The sequence below is a fragment of the Staurois parvus genome, unplaced genomic scaffold, assembly GCF_062004578.1.
Source record: "Staurois parvus isolate SC_StPar_1 unplaced genomic scaffold, SC_StPar_1.0 ptg000003l, whole genome shotgun sequence".
Taxonomy (NCBI): Eukaryota; Metazoa; Chordata; class Amphibia; order Anura; family Ranidae; genus Staurois; species Staurois parvus.
The window spans coordinates 4,592,054-4,612,742 of NW_028317799.1; the positions used below are offsets into that span (position 1 = coordinate 4,592,054).

Here is a 20,689-nt window from a genome sequence, read left to right on the forward strand (position 1 = left end):
TTTAGAGTGTGCAGTGAAATCAGATTTAGCCATTTCAGACCAGGAGAGCAGTCTGTACAACAAAAAAAAACAGTTTTAGCTTTGCAACAGTGGAAAAAGCAAAATCAAGGACCTAGCTGTACTGCTCATCAGGGGTACCAGGATCACAAGTCTGGCTGAAGGAAATTATAATTCAATTGGTAGGTTCCACTATATGTATTTCATCAGAAAGTTCATCTTCTTCCCATAATTCCCGTAGTTCTGCTTCATTCCCATCCAACAAACACACACAAAAACAGGCCAGACTGGTACTGGCAGATAATACTGTTTAATGGCACCTATGAAACTTTCACATACAGAATTTGTCATCGAGCGTCAGAAAATGAGTGCAAAGCACAGAACATGCAACCTTCCCCTTCTCTCTCTCCCCAAGTCTCAGACTTCATTATCGGCAAAAAACACAAAGAGAACAAAAGCTTTAAATTAATACTGGCAGCGGAAAATAATAATAATAATAATAATTATAATAAAATACACATTCCGTTTTATATTTACCAAGCAAGAAACTCTACAAGTAGCATTACTGTGAGTTACAGTATACTTGTTTGCACAGAGGTGGGGGTTGGCTTAACACAAGGACCAGAAAACCTAAAAACGGGGAGATATCAAATCATATGACATAAATATCAGAAATACCTTCGGTAACACTGATGGGTTAAATACTCCAAAAATTAAAAAAAAGACTGCAGTACACCAGGCTCGTGTCGAGTTGGGCTGAGTTTATGAATGTTGGCGGAAAGGAAGATGTCTGTATTGCCTGTAGCAACCAATGGGAATGTAAAAGTTCACATTCGAAAGACAAGTATTGATGTGATTGTCTTGCCCAGAGCAACCATGTAGGGTAAACGTGAAACTAGTTTTGTGGCTGAGTAGAAAATTGCAGGTTCTCTGTGGTGGCCACACGAAAAAAAAGGAAAGAGGATAGGCAAGAAAGCCATTATGTGTGTGGCATTCATTAAGATATCAAACATGGCCATTAAAAAATGGATGTAGAACAATGGTATCTTACATCAGGCAAGGTTGGGGGTAACCACAATGCTTGATGCAACCTGTGGTGAGCGCTTGTGGAGAATATGTCTGTCTCCATGCAGATGCAGGAATGGTTGATCTCAATAGTTGGGTAAGTCGAAGCCTAGGTCCACTTGAAGGACGTCAGGATGGTGAAGTTGGTAAAACACCAAAAGAGTTCTGGTTTAGCAGGTGCCCCTTAATGAATGTTTGAACTTTATAGGGTAGACCATAAGTCCACCTTATCACCAACTGGTGTTCTCAATCAGTGATTCTTCGTCACAACCTTGAAAAGTTCAACCATCTTTTCACAGGCACCTTTGGGAAACCAGAACTCTTTGGGTTTTCTCCACCTAGACATTTGTTACTTCACCATCCTGATGTCCTTCAAGTGGACCTAGGATTGGCCTCTTCTAAGCATCGAGAGTGACTGCTTTTGCACCTGCGTGTACAACCTACAAAACCAAGTAGGATACCTCCTTAGCTATGGTGTAGTTATCTAGGAAGCTCTCAGCAAAAAATGGCTCCTCAGCTTTTAAGCCCTAGTAAGGACCAACTGGTATTATCAATAAATGTTTCTTCATCACAACTATATTGGTCGGGATCATCCTTCCCTTGCGGTCTACCTTATAAAAGTCACAACCAAGTAGGGTAGCTCCTTAGCTATGGTGTGGTCCTCTAGGAAACTCTCAGCAAAAATGGCTCCTCCGTTTCTAAGCTCTAGTAAGGACACAATGGACACTGTCAATAAGTCATAACCTTGTTTTTCAAATGGTGGCAGGCATTGTCACCAGACTGTATCTCCAGGTCTTTAAAACAAGATGCAGTCTTTGTGGCTTTCATCCTTACTCTTGCTTCGCTCACTATTTTAGCCTTGACTCACCTCCAACCTCACAGTTTTCCCCCCAGAGTCCCCCGTCCCCCCACCACATTACTGTTCTACATTTTGTTAAACCTTCCTTTTTTCCTGATTTTCTCTATCTTGTCACATCATTCTATTGTCTTTTCTGATAGTCCACAGTCCTGAAAGGTAGACGCAACCAGTGGTGAACGCTTGTGAAGATATATGTCTGTCTCTACACAGATGCGGGAACGTTCGCTCTTGATAGATGGGTAAACCCAATCCTAGGACCACTTGAAGGACATCAGGATTGTGTAGGTGGAAAAAAAAAGAGTTATGGCTTTACAGAGTTACCCTTGAAAGAATAATTGAACTTTATAAGGTGGACCTCAAATCCAGCTGGTGTCATTAATACATTTTTCTTCATCACAACTATTTTGGTCCATATATTCCTTCCCTTGTGGATCACAAACTGAAAGTTCAACCAACCATTCAAAGGCACCTTCGCAAAACTGGAACTCTTTATGGTTTTTTTCCACTTACACAACCAAAAAAGAGGTAGTTCCCTCCTCATCCTAGTGACGGATTGGACTAATCGATCCTAAAAACCATATGTTCGGCAGTGACTGGTGGTTTAACTAGACAGACATCTAGTTTAGACATATGGTTTTTAAAATGGATTAGTCTAATCTGTTGCCAGGCTGAGGAAGGAGAACATCCCCAAAATGCGACCTTACAAGAGGAAGCCAACTGTGTACCTAGCAGCGGGCCATTGCTCTGTAGAGTTTTAACGTCGGTGGAGAGGGATGGTCTGGAGAAGCATGAGGACAACTCTACCCTGCCTGACCCTATCCTCAGTGGCCACGTGTGGTTGTGGTTGTGAGCCAGACCGCACCACTAATATGCACTACATTCCTTTCATCTGTAATGTAATACTTTGTTTCTACTTTCTCAGAAGCAATTACACAATGATGTTTTGTAGTATATATGAGAGAGCTCCTCTTTCCATCTGCATGACGAAGTTGTGGGAATCCTCTTGATTTACTATTCTTCCCATTGGATTTATTTTTTGGAATTGCTGACCTGTTATGGACAAGTGTTACGTATTTAACACCTCTTTTTATGGTTAGTGCAGATCAGAACCAGATGCTTTTTTTTTTAAACACTATGGGACGCATTCGCAGAGCTATTCAGCCTGTGAAATTGGGAAAATACCACATTATGGCCACTAGATGGAGCTGAGAAGCATACTTATTTGTTATAACACTCACTGCCCTCTAGCGGCCATAATGCTGTATTTTCCCCATTTACGTTTTTCAATGAATAACCTTTAATCTGCATAGTGTATAGCCTGAGAACTTTTGATTTTGCCCCCAAATTTACATTCAGTTTCACAGGATGAATGAGCGCTGTGATTTTTTTTTTTTTGATAAATACACCTCTAAGTGATCTATATTAAAGATAGCTCAGCTGTTTTTCCATTCATATATTGTAAAGTGCTGCACAAACTGTTGGCGCTATATAAATCCTGTATTATAATAATCCCATAAAAGAGATTTTTCTCAAAAAAAATGTGCGCTGACGTGCCCTATTTAATGATAGGTCAACTTTAACATTTATTACACCTAACCCGCACTGCAAAGCCATTATTGGTTGTTGGGAGCAATAGAAACATCTTTGTTGTGTGTCATATACTTTTATTACTGTGATACCCATAATGGTGACTGCTAAAGTAGCCATACATGTTATAATCTGGTTGTGCAATCTCCATTAGTTCTAATAGGACTATTTCCTAGAAGCCGTACCTAAACAGCCCTATCTGTACCCAGCCAGGCATGTTCCTGTGTTATATGGTTGTAAGGAGATCTAAAGGAGATTGTACAGTCAGACAGTAAGTGAAATGGCCAGCTTACCACATGTGTTACAATCTGATTGTACAATCTCCTCTAAGCAGTGTAAGTGCCTATCTGACTGGTTATAAACTGAATTATTTGGACATCACACCACACACTTGGTTGTACAATCAGACTGACACATGTGGCAAGATTTAAAAAAGAAAAAAACAGGCTTGTTTGGAACTAATTTGTACATACTGTACAATGTTGTTGGATTTATGTCCCAGCATTGGCACAGCCGTGGTAAATAATCCCCCTAAAGTGCCCATTTCCTATGCTCATCAGCTTCATCTAGTGGCCATAATGTGGAATTTTCTTGAAATATCTCAGCCAGAAAAATACCACATTAGGGCCACTAGATGGAGCTGATGATCATAGGAATTAAGTATATTAGACACATTATGGGGATGATACAAAGAAGACAGTTCAAGCGAAGTCGCCCTGTCTAATTGGTTGCGAAGGACAAGACAACGGCTTACGTGTGTGAGGAAATTGTCACTATGCTACGAGGATTCTGGGTAATAACTGAGCCTGTGACTCACAGCTTGAACCTCGCTTGGCGGCTTAGAGATAGAAGCATGGTGGGTAAGAAGCAAAGGAGTGGGGTGGGGTTATGTGAGGAAAGGGGCTGTAGACCAGCTACACAGAATTCGGGAATTCTCGATATGGCCTTGTGCGCTGTGATAGAGGAAAGGTGGTGAAAGGAAGTCTAAGAAGTAAGGTGGGCGGCAGAGTCCATCCTCCTTCTGCCTCCATTTAATCCTTTCAGTGCTGCGATCTCTTCAGCAATGAAGGGGTTAAACCCCGCGTCCCATGACGGTTTGGCAGTCCAGCTTCTTATCTTCAGTCATGTGACTTGCAGGAAACCGATATTAACCTGGATCAAAAAACAAAAAAGCCGCCCCGCCTCCTCTCCTCCTCGGGGGCTGGCTTCTCAGAACTGGCGGCTGGGACTTGAGAGAGACGGGAGTTAGGGGTCCTCTATGTCGAGGAACTCCTGTTTCGGGGGGGCTGTGCCCCGGTACCAAGAGCACGATCCGTCGCTGCGCTTGATGCAGGCGTAGTGCTTGGCCTGCCGCCCGTGTATGCTCTTCTCCGTCATCCAGTCTGTCCAGAGACATTCATCTTGGGAGCTGACATAGCAGGGGATGGAAGGGCAGCGTGAGATCTGCAGGAATATAAGCAGAACAGGACAGTTAAAGAGGAACTCTAGGCAAACATAAACAGCATACATGATGCAATCTGTCACTAGCATTAAAGGCTCATTCACACATGCTGCTATACTGCCACCCCTCTGAAAAGTGATCCATGGTTCACCACTCCAAAGGCTTTTAGCAGCCTTTATATGGAATGGTGAACCAGCATGGCGCCCATGCCCCAGAAGATGGCACATATGATGAAACGCGTAGAGCGGAGCTACATGCTGACATCAATGTGCTGGCCGGATTTGTTTTAAACATTGTGCAACGGTCCTGTGATATCTGTAAGTGCAATACAAGCTTGAATAAACATTCCTGTGGAACTTTACACTATGCAGAGCATCTGCTCTCTAATTTCTCTTTGAGCATATGTGGATGTTAGTTAGTGAAGGGAAGATTTATCTGGGTCCACTTTCTTTGGCCAATGTGTGGATCTAAGGAAGAGTATGAGAGACGTGGTGTGCATAGATTCTTTCTGTATATCACATGCTTTTGATAACTTCTTTAGCATTAGAGGGTCCTACACATTTGGTAAGCCTGCATTTGTGACCATTTGCTGGAGGTTCCTTGGTCTGGTGTTGGACACAATTCAAGATGGAGATTTGGTGTATCGCTCTAATTGTATAAATAATTTTCTCTGTGTGCACTTTTGCACTAATAGATTGGGACTATCTGTTTTTCACTTTACAATTAGCAATGAATGCCTCCAAATTTCAGGGCAGGAGTCCTCAAGGTTTATTGTGACAGTGCAGAGCAATGGCACGCTGTAAAAAGGATCTCGTGTCACCTAGGGTTCTCACCCGTGCAAGGTGAGGGACTTCAGGATGCATGTTCTATATGGATGAAACTGGATTTTTTATTTTCTCCAGGATTGGTAAATCTTGGTCAGGGTCCTATAGCCTAGAGGCTTTGTAGAGTTCTTCTCTCGTAAGTCTGCATTTGTAACCAGTTGCTGGAGGTTCCTTGGTCTGGTGTTGGACAGAGTTCAAGATCTTTTTGGTGGATCACTCTAATTGTATAAATATTTTTTAAACATTTTTTCCAGGATTGGTAAATCTTGGTCAGGGTCCTTTAGCCGAGAAGCTTTGTAGAGTTTTCTGGTAAGCCTGCATTTGTGACCAGTTGCTGGAGGTTCCTTGGTCTGGTGTTGGACAGAGTTCAAGATCTTTTTGGTGGATCACTCTAATTGTATACATTTTTTACAGTGTGGACTTTTGCACTAATAGATTGGGACTATCTGTTTTTCACTTTACAATTAGTAATGAATGCCTCTAAATTTCAGGGCAGGAGTCCTCAAGGTTTATTGTGACAGTGCAAAGCAATTTAACGCTGTAAAAAGGATCTCGTGTCACCTAGGGTTCTCGCCCGTGCAAGGTGAGGGACTGGAGGATGCATGTTCTATACGGACGAAACTAGATTTTTTATTTTCTCCAGGATTGGTAAATCCTGGTCAGGGTCCTTTAGCCTAGAGGCTTTGTAGAGTTCTTCTCTGGTAAGCCTGCATTTGTGACCAGTTGCTGGAGGTTCCTTGGTCTGGTGTTGGACACAGTTCAAGATCTTTTTGGTGGATCGCTCTAATTGTATACATTTTTCACAGTGTGGACTTTTGCACTAATAATTTGGGACTATCTGTTTTTCACTTTACAATTAGCAATGAATGCCTCCAAATTTCAGGGCAGGAGTCCTCAAGGTTTATTGTGACAGTGCAAAGCAATGTCACGCTATAAAAAGGATCTCGTGTCACCTAGGGTTCTCGCCCGTGCAAGGTGAGGGACTTGAATGCATGTTCTATATGGACGAAACTGGATTTTATATTTTCTACAGGATTGGTAAATCTTGGTCAGGGTCCTGTAGCCTAGAGGCTTTGTAGAGTTCTTCTCTTGTAAGTCTGCTTTTGTAACCATTTGCTGGAGGTTCCTTGGTCTGGTGTTAGCCAGAGTTCAAGATCTTTTTGGTGGATCACTCTAATTGTATAAATATTCTTTAAACATTTTTTCCAGGATTGGTAAATCCTGGTCAGGGTCTTTTAGCCTAGAGGCTTTGTAGAGTTCTTCTCTGGTAAGCCTGCATTTGTGACCAGTTGCTGGAGGCTCCTTGGTCTGGTGTTGGAAACAGTTCAAGATCTTTTGGGTGGATCGCTCTAATTGTATAATTTTTTTTTTATTGTGACAGTGCAGAGCAATGTCACGTTGTAAAAAAGATCTCGTGTCACCTAGGGTTCTCGCCCGTGCAAGGTGAGGGACTTGAAGATGCATGTTCTATATGGACGAAACTGGATTTTTATTTTCTCCAGGATTGGTAAATCTTGGTCAGGGTCCTGTAGCCTAGAGGCTTTGTAGAGTACTGGGTGGGATGAAGCCTCCAGTCCTGGGTCCACATTTTGCCAGCCACCAACATCTTGAGTGTGCAGGTGTGCACATCCTTCTTAGGTGGGTGCTGACTATGGTTCAGAACCCCCCTATCTTATAAAGATGAAGAAAGGGGGGGGGGGATTGTCTGTGGTCACCTAGGGTTCTCACCCATGCAGGGTGTAGGGCTTATGGATGTCTGTTTCATATAGATGAAACTGGATTTTTAATGTTCTCCAGGACTGGTAAATCCTGGTCAGGGGTCTTGGAGACTAGAGGCTTTGTAGAGTATTGGGTGGGATAAAGCCTCCAGCCCTGGGTCCACATTTTGCCAGCCACCAGCCTCTTGAGTGTGCAGGTGTGTACAGCCTTCTTAGGTGGGTGCTATGATTCAGAACCCCCTATGTTATGGAGATGAGGAAATGGGGGGAGATTGTCTGTGGTCACCTAGGGTTCTAACCCACGCAGTGTAAAGAGCTTGAGGATACATGTTTCATATGGACGAAACTCAATTTGTAATGTTCTCCAAGACTGGTAAATCCTGGTGAGGGTCCTGGAGCCCAAGGGCTTTGTAAAGTTTCGGGTGGGATAAAGCCTCCAGCCCTGGGTCCACATTTTGTCCTTAATCTATCCATTATTATATATGTTCTCCAATTTAGGAGACTCTCAAAATTACAGAATTAAGACTGCAGTACACTTGGGTGCCATGACGTGGCTGCTACAGCTTACGCATATATTTGCAAATGTGTGCAAACTAAACCCGTTGGTTTTAACACAAACTGTTAGACAGGGTAATTCAGTTTCTTGAAGGCTGGCTGGTAAGTGAGCTGGGAATTTTTTGTTTGTGGTTTTTTGACGTGCATCACCCTTGTGCTCCTTGCTGCAAAAGCTAACTAACTATAAACAAATGGCAACAGCCCCAATAAGTTGGGGCTGTTGCCATTTGTTTATACTGTTGGTGAATTGGTGAGGGGATGCACTGGATACCTTCGCTGCCACTGCGCTATTGCTGGTTGTCCAGTGCGTTCCTATACCTTAAAGGAGGGGTGGGCTCCTTCCAGGCATACCTGCCCTTAATCTATCCATTATTATATATGTGCTCCAACTCTGGAGACTCTCAAAATTACAGAGTTAGGACTGCAGTACACTGGGGTGTTGTGACGTTGCCACTGCAGCTAAAGCAGGCCATAGACGGGGAGAAAACCGGCCGTTTTTTTTTCTTTTAAACGAAAAAACCGTTCGTTCAATCAGCCGACATTACCACTATTGGTAAAAAAAGGTCAACTGATTTCTGTCCCATCTACGGCCGGCAATTATATAGAATATATGCAGAAGAAGAAGAAGAAATAGAATATGAAGAAGAGGAAATAGAATACAATAAAAAGAAGAAATAGAATATGCAGAAGAAGAAGAAATATAATATGGAGAAGAAAAGAAATAGAATACGAATAAAAAGAAGAAACAGAATATGCAGAAGAAGGAGAAATAGAATATGAAGAATAAAAAGAAATAGAATACGAATAAAAAGAAGAAATAGAATATGCAGAAGAAGGAGAAATAGAATATGCAGAAGAAGGAGAAATAGAATATGAATAAATAGAAGAAATAGAATATGCAGAAGGAGAAGAAGAGGAAGAAGAAGAAAAAGTTGCGACATTGTATCTATGTGTATCTATTTCGGATACAGATGTTTCTATTTGGATACAAATAGATACAATGTTGCTATACTTTTAAGGTCAAATATAATATCGGACTGATTTTCTATTTTTCTTCTTTTTCTTCATATTCTATTTCTTCTTTTTCTTCATATTCTATTTCTTCTTTTTATTCATATTCTATTTCTTCTTCATCTTGATATTCTATTTCTTTTCCTTCTTGATATTCTATTTCTTTATCTTCTTGATATTCTATTTCTTATTCTTCTTGATATTCTATTTCTTATTCTTCTTGATATTCTATTTCTTTTTCTTCATACTCTATTTCTTTTCTTCTTCTTATTCATATTCTTTCTTCTTGATATTCTATTTCATCTTTTTCTTCATATTCTATTTTTTTTTCTCCTTCTTATTCATATTCTTTCTTCTTGATAATTCTATTTCTTCTTTTTCTTCATATTCTATTTTTTTTAAAATCAGCAAAAGGTCAGCCGATTTGTCCATAATTGCCATAAAAATCGGCCGAACGACAAAATCGGCTGACGATTTTCCAGCAGGGGCGATTTTTTAAAAGTCTCAAAATCACGAAAAACGGCCGACAAATTTCCCCACTAACGATCCGAATATCGGCTGATTTTTTTATCGGCCGAAAATTCGGCCACTTTATCGCAAATCTATGGCCCGCATTACTCATATATTTGGAAATGTGTGCAAATGAAACCCCTTGGTTTTAACATGAATTGTTAGGACAATTCGGTTGGTTGCAGGCTGGCCAGGGGCAGACTGACCATTTGGAAACTTGGGCACTGCCCGAAGGCCGGGGTCAGTAGGGGGCCCCATGAGATGCCCCTGGTACCTTTTTCATAGGCTTTTTTGAGTTTGGGCAAGGACACAGGGGCCCCATGATCCCCTATTGCCCGGGGGCCCCAGGAGTTGTCAGTCCGCCCCTGAGGCTGGCTGGTAAGTGAGCTGGGAATTTTTGTTTGTTGTTTTTTGGCATGTGTAGGTTGGGGCGGTTGTCATTTTTTTGCACATTTTGACAGCAACCAGCATCCTGAGAGTGCAGATGTGCACAGCCTTCTTAGGTGGCTGCTGACTATAGTTCAGAAGCTCCTATGTTATGGAGATGAGGAAATGAGGGGCAAATTTCTGTATTCCCAAAACACATTTCATCCTAGGGTGACAGCACTTCTTCCCATGAACACAGTGCAGTAAGTGAGCGTTGTCACCCTAGGATAGGAAGTGCATTACTGGTAAGATCACCAGGTAAAACAAAAGGGAAAAACAAAAGCTGAAAAAAAGAAAACTAATGCAGCCATCACATTTCTGAACTGGTAAGCTGCAATATATTACATTTTTTGTTCTTAGGTTTAGGTATGTTGGGATAACTGTGGATTACTCTCCAAATGTTAGTTTAGCCTGATTGCTAAAGAAAAGAGTCATTTCTAGCCCATAAAAACTGAAAGAAACACACAGGGTTTAGTATATCTACACTCTTCCATTATTTTTAGAAAATTACATTGGTTGGCAACCTCCGTAATTCGTATAGATCAGCTTCCTGTACAGGGTCAGATGTCCATGAGTCAACGCACCCCCCCCCCCCAAAAAAAAAAATCACATAGAGCTCTCCTATAGTGTGGCCGGTAAGAAGGAAGCCATTATTGTGAGCCCAGGTCTCGGATTACGCCCAGAGGTTTGCAGCAAATCACTTCGCTGATATTAAAAGCATGTGACAAAAAGGTTTGCGGTCAGACGAGACAAAATTGGAACATTTTGTTCTCAGTCCAAAGGCCCGCATATGGTACAGGCAAGACATCAAACGTTCACAGGAACTGCTTTGAAAGTGAAAACTCTGCTTCGGTGTTAAAAAAAGCTTAAAACAAGAGAAATGCTTTCTTTGATACGGAACCAAAGCCTCGGATCAAAGGGGATTACAGCGACCAAAGCGAACGAGTCAAGCGGAAAATAAGACCAACAAAATTTGATTTTGTAAATTCAATGGGGATGGTGGGTGGTCTCAGAGATGCTCAAAAACAGTTGTTTTGGGGTTTTGCTGCTGGTGATTGTCTGGTAGGGAGGATGTTCCCAACTCATTGAGGTTGATTTACTAAAACTAGAGAGTGCAAAATTTGGTGCAGCTGTGCAAGGTAGCCAATCAGCTTCTAACTTCAGATTGTTTAATTAACCTCTTCACGCCGGCCACACCCTGCGCGCTCCCAGCACACATGTCCGGTACTCACGGAAAGGTCCCAGTCTGCTCTTTCGATCGGGACCTTTCCTGATCATGTGACCGCTGTGACGCATCGTCACATGATCCCTAAACCGCGCCCTGCCCGTCCCGCCTCCCGGCCCTTTAGGAGTTTCAGAAGCCGGGAGGCACCCTGCGCGCTCCCAGCACACATGTCCGGTACTCACGGAAAGGTCCCAGTCTGCTCTTTCGATCGGGACCTTTCCTGATCATGTGACCGCTGTGACGCATCGTCACATGATCCCTAAACCGCGCCCTGCCCGTCCCGCCTCCCGGCCCTTTAGGAGTTTCAGAAGCAGGGAGGCACCCTGCGCGCTCCCAGCACACATGTCCGGTACTCACGGAAAGGTCCTGGTCTGCTCTTTCAATTGGGACCTTTCCCGATCATGTGACCGCTGTGACGCATCGTCACATGAACCCTAAACCCCGCCCTGCCCGCCTCCCGGCCCTTTAAGAGTTTCAGAAGCCGGGAGGCACCCTGAGCGCGCCCAGCACACATGTCCGGTACTCACGGAAAGGTCCCAGTCTGCACTTTCGATCGGGACCTTTCCCGATCATGTGACCGCTGTGACGCATCGTCAGATGATCCCTAAACCCCGCCCTGCCCATCCCACCTCCCGAAACACTTAAAGGGCCGGGAGGCGCCGGCGGGAAGGGGTTAAGCTTTGACAATAAAACCTAAATTCTGCTTGGTTTCTATGCAGAGCTGCACCAGATTTTACACTCTCTAGTTTTAGTAAATCAACTTCATTAGGTCAACAGATATATATGGGATACCCAACAAACTGGAAAGTGTCATTGTATAGTGGACACAGCTGCGAGTGTTTGTAGCTCACCGGGGTCTCGAGGGTTCCAACCTGTGCTTAGATCCATCACATCGGTCCAAGAAAACGGGACAACAACACAGCCATTGCAGTTCAAGTCTTAGAGGTGTATTTATAAAATATTTGCATAGCAGTTCACCCAGTGAAAGCTCATGTGCATTCTTTGTCTGAGAATGTGGCAATAAACAAATGTCTGTTGAAGACACTGATGTAAGGGGAACTCTTCTGAAGGCGGACTCTGATGTAAAGGGAGTTTCTGATGGGGACCCTGATGTAAGGGGGATGGTGATGGGGACTGTGATGTAAACGGTGCTCTGATGTCAGGGGGTTTCTGATGAAGGCGGACTCTGATGTAAAGGGGGTTTCTGATGTGGACCCAGATGTAAGGGGAACTCTAATATAAGGGGGATTCTGATGGGGAAGCTGATGTAAGGGGAATTTAGATGGGGACCCTAATCTAAGGGGGACACTAATGCAAGGGAGATTCTAATGAGGACCCTGATGTAAGTGGGAGCTCTGATGTAAGAGACAATCTGATGGGGACCCTGATGTAAGGGGAACTCTAATGAAGGTGGACTCTGATGTAAAGGGGGATTCTGATGTAGACCCCGATGTAAGTGAAACTCTGATGTAAGGGTGATTCTGTTGAGGACCCTGATGTAAGGGGGACTGTGATGGGAACTGTGATGTAAGGGGGATTCAGATGGGGACCCTGATGTAAGCGGTGCTCTGATGTAAGGGGGTTTCTGATGAAGGCAGACTCTGATGTAAAGGGGGTTTCTGATGTGGGCCCAGATGTAAGGGGAACTCTGATGGTGAAGCTGATGTAAGTGGAACTCTGATGGGGACCCTAATCTAAGGGGGGCTGTGATGTAAGGGGGACTCTGATGTAAGGGAGATTCTAATGAGGACCCTGATGTAAGTGGGAGCTCTGATGTAAGGGACAATCTGATGGGGACCCTGATGTAAGGGGAACTCTAATGAAGGCAGACTCTGATGTAAAGGGGGATTCTGATGTAGACCCCGATGTAAGGGGAACTCTGATGTAAGGGTGATTCTGTTGAGCACCATGATGTAAGGGGAACCCTGCTGAAGGCGGACTCTGATGTAAAGGGAGTTTCTGATGGGGACCCTGATGTAAGGGGGACTGTGATGGGGACTGTGAAGTAAGGGGGATTCAGATGGGGACCCTGATGTAAGCGGTGCTCTGATGTAACGGGGTTTCTGATGAAAACAGACTCTGATGTAAAGGGAGTTTCTGATGGGGACCCTGATGTAAGGGGGGCTCTGATGTAAGGGGGACTCTGATGTAAGGGGGGCTCTGATGGGCACTCTAATGTAAGGGGGATTTTGATGAGGACCCTGATGTAAGGGGAACTCTGATGAAGGCGGATTCTGATGTAAAGGGGGTTTCTAATGGGGACCCTGATGTAAAGGGGGTTCTGATGCAAGGTAGACTCTAATGGGGACCCTGATGTAAGGAGGGCCTCTGACAACAAGAGTACAGGCTGTCCGACCTTTATTAATGGCTGGAGTTCATTTGGAATATCGTTCTTCCTGTTCCTGAAGTCTTTCCTGTGAGCCGTGTCCAGCTGATAACAAGGAACGCTCCAAGTAAAATGTCTTCATTCATGAAACTTTATTCAACCAGCAAATATCTGTTCTGTATTGTGTGTGGCCCCTTACTGAGAGGTGTGGAGACCCCAGACCTGGATACATGAGATCCCCCCCCCAGACAGATCCTTACCTTACACTCACAGCCCATCTCATATCTCTGGTTCAGACTCTTCTTCTGGGTTTGGGTGAGGGACTCCCATGGCCACACGAAGTCACACAGTGTGATGTGCATTTTCCCGGTCCCCTCTGCTTTACCTGGAAGAAAGGGTTTGGATGGTGACTATCTGCTCCAAAAATGCTCAGAAAGAGTAACAATACATTTAAGGCTCCACTCCGGGTAAACATCTAAATACATCGATGAAATACATATCACGGATAAAATTCAAAACATTAACAATAACATATAAAGCCATTTATAACTCTGCCCCAAATTACATCACCGATCTTGTCTCCAAATATCACCCAAACCGTCCTCTCCGCTCCTCCCACGACCTCCTGCTCTATAGCTCCCTTGTCTCCTCCTCCCATGCCCGTCTCCAGGACTTCTCCAGAGCTTCCCCCATCCTCCCGGAACTCTCTACCCCAATTTATCAGACTATCGCCTACTCTGCTCACTTTTAGGCAATCTCTGAAAACCTATCTCGTCAGGGAAGCCTATCCTGCCCTCAGCTAATAATGGAATCTTCTACTCGTACAACCAGTCCATCCCCCACAGTTACTACCTTTTGTACCACTAGCCCCTCCCTCCAAGATTGTAAGCTCCAAGGATTAGGGCCCTCCTATCCCTCTTGTATTGAACTGTATTGTTGCTGTATTGTCTCCCGTTATATTGTAAAGCGCTGAGCAAACTGTTGGCGCTATAGAAATCCTGTATAATAACAATAATAATATCTTGGAGCTTTTCCTCTCTCTGCCACTAGATGTCTCCAGTCTTCCGGGCTGAATGATGACAGGCATCATTCAACTCACTCCCTGTGAGCCCAAGCTGTCACGGACCTGTCCCCTGGGGTTGTCATTATGGCAGCCTGGACTCACAGTACTCCTGCAGCAAACGTCGCTCACGTCATGCAATGCTTGATTGTACCGCCATATGAACTCAAACAAGATAATGTTGTTTCAATCACCTGTAATGCAACATTTTAACACTGAAGACATATACCTGCTTATGTATGTATGAGTTGAGATGCATAGATTCTGTGCATGTACCGACACTGCTGATTACACACTACTAATGTTTACATCTCCCCTGAGAGAATAGAGGGTTTGTCTTAATTTTCTAACTGCTACATATGCAGGAGAGGTTGTTCTGTTGAAAAACAACAGATCTACTGGCCAGTAATACACTGAAAGCAAACTCCAGCTAACACTTTACAATCAGTACCAGCAAACATTGTATCTTTATGGGATAAGGTTGTACATAAATAAATAAAAGCTGATCCTTGTAAACACCCCTGACAGTGTTGAATGGTTTGTCTCATCCCTGTGTCTGCAGGAGCTTGTTCTTTCAAAAAACAACAGACTTACTGGCTGGATCACCAAATGAAAATAAGAAGAAAGAAAGAAAAAAAGAAAACTAGTGTAGCCATCACATCTAAGAATTGGTAAGGTGCAATATAATAAACGTTTGCTCTTGGTTTTATTATCGCTTTATTCTTTCACTAATTTAACCCAAGCAACTACAATCGGATTTATTGCTCTGGGTTACAGCACTTTGTATTTATTTGTTGTTTCTGGCGTAACTTACTGAAGAAGAGACGGCGATATCTTAACATCTGAGAACTGAAAGCTGATTTTTGCAATACAAATATTACATAAATGCAAACTTAATTTTGCAAAACTTTTTTTGCAGCTATACGGATGTTTCTACATTGTGGGGAGGAATTATGAAAGCTACTGAACCACAGCCGGGTCCCTGAGCAAGTTTATGAACAATCTTCATGCCTTCAAGTGATATTAAAGCGATTCTAAAGGTTCTTTTTCTTTTTTGTAAAATAACAAACATGTCTATACTTACCTGCTCTGTGTAATGGTTTTGCACAGAGCAGCCCAGATCTTCCTCTTCTCGGGTCCCCTGCCAGCTCTCCTGGCTCTCATTTTCTGTTGGGTGCCCCCATTGCAAGAAGCTTGCTAAGGGGGCACCCGAGTAGGAGTGTTTCCGAGTTGCTGGACACACAGAGCTGTGGCTTGGCCCCGTCCCCTCTCTCCTTATTGGATGACTGACTGTGATTGACAGCAGTGGGAGCCAACGGCTCCTGCTTGCTGTCTCAGCCAATGAGGAGGGAGGGAGGGAGCCGGAACAGCCAAGGTTGTTGTGCACATCGCTCGTGATGGGGCTCCGGTAATTATTGAAGGGGCTAGGGGCACTGCTGCACACAGAAGGTTTTTTTCTGTCAAGAGAAAGGAGCCACCCTTCCATACAGGGACTAGAGCTGTGTCTCCTTACTCCGTGTGCATCAATAGAAACACATAGCCCCATATCCTAGGATGGCAAGACACTCCTTGAAAGTAAAAAACCTTGAGCCTTTACAATCATTGTAAGCCCTCTGTTTTGCTGATTTAGTCACATACTTCATATGCAGCTTCTTTATCTTTCAATCCTTGCCTATGTTCCACTTTGAACTGGTGCCATGATCACTGCCCCAGGTATCCTAGTCTGCTAGCTTGGAGAAGGAAGTGGGGAGAAGGGAGGAACGAGGGAGTGTCCTGCCATCCTAGGATATGGGGCTATGTGTTTCTATTGATGCACACGGCGTAAGGAGACACAGTTCTAGTCCCTAGATGGAAGGGTAGCTCCTTTCTCTTGTAGAATCCTACCGAGCCACCCTTCCATACAGGGACTAGAGCTGTGTCTCCCTACGCCGTGTGCATCAATAGAAACACATAGCCCCATATCCTAGGATGACAAGGCACTCCCTCCTTCCTCCCTTCTCCCCACTTCCTTCTCCAAGCTAGCAGACTGACTCCAGACTGCACTGTCAGCTTTTAGCTCTTTCCTCTGAAGACTGGACATTCAGGGAAGCAGCACTGAAAGAGCAGGAACAAGCCGCATCGAAAGCTGTAAACTGCAAGTGCTGGAGGAAGAACTATAAGACAGTAATTAGAATAGTTTACTGGGGAAAGTATATTTTATTGTGTTCAATGTTTAGGGATTTAAAACTACTTTAAAGTAGATGGACACCCTTATTCTCCTTTATCTCACAATGATGCAACATCTGCACTACTCGCTGCTCCATCACTGCCGCTGATATCTTCTGTTGGAAGAAAGCCAGCAGGGAAAGTCAGCAGCAGTGATGGAACAGCAACACAGAGCCTCACCGGGGCTGTCAAACTGACAGCTGGGTCTTTTCAGGGTGGAGGGGCGGGCAGGGGGAGCAATCAGAATACGAGATACACCCAAGTAATTTAACCTCCCTGGCGGTATTCCCGAGTGTAGCTCGGGGTAAAATTTGAGTACCACAAGCGGTAACCCCGAGCTACACTCGGGCTTACCATGTGGCGTTGCTCAGGGGGTCCCTGCAGCACTAACCTTGCCCTTTGTCCCACGATGTGTCCCCTGCAGCGTCCCCGGCCATCTCCTCCGGCCGATGCCGGCATCCGGCTTCTGTGTTCCGGTCCCTGTGACGTCGGGACGTACGGGCGCCGGATTTGAAATTTTAAAAAAATTTCATTTTTGCTGTCATTGCTGTTTCAATGCATTTCACATACATTTTGTCCCGAGTGCTTTGTCCTGCGCCCTGCCTGCATTTTTACTGTTCTTTCTGCCTGGAAACTTAGAAACGTCCATGGCGTCCAAAAAGCGTCCCTTTACGTCAAAAGCGGTTTTAGACCGGCTAGAGAACAGCGATAGTAAATCAGAACCACTTGCAGAATTGAGTGATAATGATTTGTGGGGGAAATTCGTCGTCAGGCTGAAAACGATTTTGCGACTTTGCTCAGCGATGTGTGAATTTGCCTCTGTATTTCAAATTTCAGTGTTTTTGGTTTGATTATATTATTGAATTAAATTTATTATTATTATATTATTATTTTTTATGATTATTTATTAAATTATAATTTATGATTTTGTGTTTCAAATTTTATCCTACCCGGATGTTTACTAGACTCTTGTTCGGAAAGATTTCAGTGAGTTATTCCTAAAAATTACAGGCCTACAATAAAAAACTACATATTTCCATGCAAAAAAATGTACCGCTTTCAGCACAAAAAATCGTAAAGAATCATACCGCCAGGGAGGTTAAGCTGAAGTTATTTTGGGTGTTCCTAGTACCAAGGTCAAGTCAGAAGACACAGTTGGGTAATACAAGTATCATGATCCAGTTTGAAGATCACATTATTTTAGATTCATATAAAGGGCGTAGTTATGAATATAACTCATGATGTAACTTGTAACATGGTCCCGGAACCTGGCTCCATCTTCAACATCATACAGACGCTGGGAATGAGCTGGGTGTGTACACTGCATGGTGAATGCACCACCCGACGTGTACATAAAATGAAAAAGCTGTTAGAAACAAGAAGAAGTTTTGTGGGGCAGAAGAGACTTTGCGTGTTTCATGACTTCCGCTTGAAGAGTGTGATAGCTGTTACATTATTCATTCAATTCATTAGTTCCAGTTCTTAGAAGCAAAGGCTTGTCCTATGGGGACCTCCAGGTTTATAAGTCAGATCCTGCAAACATACCAGGGGAAATTTGGCATATAAATAAACTTTTGTCCTATTTAACCACTTACTAGCTTAGTTATTGTTACAGTAATTAGCTTGGATTGGAGTGTTGCTAAACCCCGGACCCTGCATTCACTATATCTGGTCTCCCCAGGCCCAGCATTCACTATATCTGGTCTCCCCGGTCCCTGCATTCACTATATCTGATCTCCCAGGACCCTGCATTCACTATATCTGGTCTCCCCAGGCCCAGCATTCACTATATCTGGTCTCCCCGGACCCTGCATTCACTATATCTGGTCTCCCCGGACCCTGCATTCACTATATCTGATCTCCCCGGACCCTGCATTCACTATATCTGGTCACCCCGGTCCCTGCATTCACTATATCTGGTCTCCCTGGACCCTGCATTCACTATATCTGGTCTCCCCAGGCCATGCATTCACTATATCTGGTCTCACCAGGCCCAGCATTCACTATATCTGGTCTCCCCAGGCCATGCATTCACTATATCTGGTCTCCCCGGACCCTGCATTCACTATATCCGGTCTCCTAGGACCGTGCATTCACTATATCTTCTCTCCCCGGACCCTGCATTCACTATATCTGGTCTCCCCAGACCCAGCATTCACTATATCTGGTCTCCCCGGACCCTGCATTCACTATATCTGGTCTCCCAGGACCCTGCATTCACTATATCTGGTCTCCCCCCGGACCCTGCATTCACTATATCTGGTCTCCCCCCGGACCCTGCATTCACTATATCTGGTCTCACCGGACCCTGCATTCACTATATCTGGTCTCCCCCCGGACCCTGCATTCACTATAACTGGTCTCCCCAGACCCTGCATTCACTATATCTGGTCTCCCCGGACCCTGCATTCACTATATCTGGTCTCCCCAGACCCTGAATTCACTATATCTGGTCTCCCCGGACCCTGCATTCACTATATCTGGTCTCCCGGGACCCTGCATTCACTATATCCGGTCTCCCAGGACCCTGCATTCACTATATCTGGTCTCCCCGGACCCTGCATTCACTATATCTGGTCTCCCCAGACCCTGCATTCACTATATCTGGTCTCCCCGGACCCTGCATTCACTATATTTGGTCTCCCCAGACCCTGCATTCACTATATCTGATCTCCTCAGACCCTGCATTCACTATATCTGGTCTCCCGGGACCCTGCATTCACTATATCTGGTCTCCCTCCGGACCCTGCATTCACTATATCTGGTCTCTCCAGGCCCAGCATTCACTATATCTGGTCTCCCCAGACCCTGCATTCACTATATCTGGTCTCCCCGGACCTTGCATTCACTATATCTGGTCTCCCCCCAGACCCTGCATTCACTATATCTGGTCTCCCCAGACCCTGCATTCACTATATCCACTCTCCCCGGACCCTGCATTCACTATATCCACTCTCCCCGGACCCTGCATTCACTATGTCCGCTCTCCCCGGACCCTGCATTCACTATATCCGCTCTCCCCGGACCCTACATTCACTATATCTGGTCTCCCCAGACCCTACATTCACTATATCTGGTCTCCCTGGACCCTGCATTCACTATATCTGGTCTCCCCGGACCCTGCATTCACTATATCTACTCTCCCCCTTACGGCAAGAGTCCCCAGCAGACTTCACATTCATTTTGATCCAACAACAATTACTTTTAACAGACAGGCAGTCATAGGTTGCTAACCTGCAATCAGATACTCTTTTTTGCCTCCCGTCTCCAGTGTCACTCCACACACTGCGGAAGAAGAAGCTGTGTATATATACTGGATGTCAACGGCGGGGCCCTTGAACATCTGCAAAATCAAGAATCAATCAATAAAATATATCCAATGATAGCAATACAGTGTATTTCAGTGAGCGCACACTTGCAGTATTTACCCTAAAGCTGCTTTCTGGGAAAATGACTATATATACAGTTAAATTACATACACTATATTGGCAAAAGTATTGGGCCAGCCCTCCAAATCATTAGGCTCAGGTTTTCCAATCACCTCTATGGCCACAGGTGTATAAAATCAAGCAGACTCCGGGGAAGTGGTATTCTACCTTAAGTTCTCAAGCGCAGTCTGGCTCAGTTCCGCTACAGGGTTCTTTACTGTCAGAGCAGTAAAGATGTGGCATTCCCTTCCATAATTGGTGGTATCAGCAGAAAGTGTAGATAGTTTCAAAATACTCTTAGCATCTTAGCAAATGCAATTAAAAGGGATAAGGGAAATGGTAGAAACATAAACACACCCACACACACAGGTTGAACTGGATGGACCGGTGTCTTTACTCAATCTCGTTTTTTTATACAATTTTATCTGCTAAAGAATCTTCGTTTTCCCCAA

General features: G+C 44.2%; 1 protein-coding gene across 1 annotated transcript in view; it reads right to left on the bottom strand.

Annotated features, from left to right (window-relative positions):
* Window positions 1-291: 291 nt before the first annotated feature.
* TIMP2 (TIMP metallopeptidase inhibitor 2) overlaps window positions 292-20,689 on the bottom strand; it is a 66,879-nt gene continuing 46,481 nt past the window's right edge. Inside the window, exons 3-5 of the mRNA XM_089672080.1 lie at window positions 20,044-20,152; window positions 13,805-13,929; window positions 292-4,951 (exon numbers count right to left, since the gene is read on the bottom strand). Coding sequence (XP_089528206.1) covers window positions 4,754-4,951; window positions 13,805-13,929; window positions 20,044-20,152 — 432 coding nt within the window. The 3' untranslated portion in view covers window positions 292-4,753. The remainder of the gene's footprint in view (window positions 4,952-13,804; window positions 13,930-20,043; window positions 20,153-20,689) is intronic.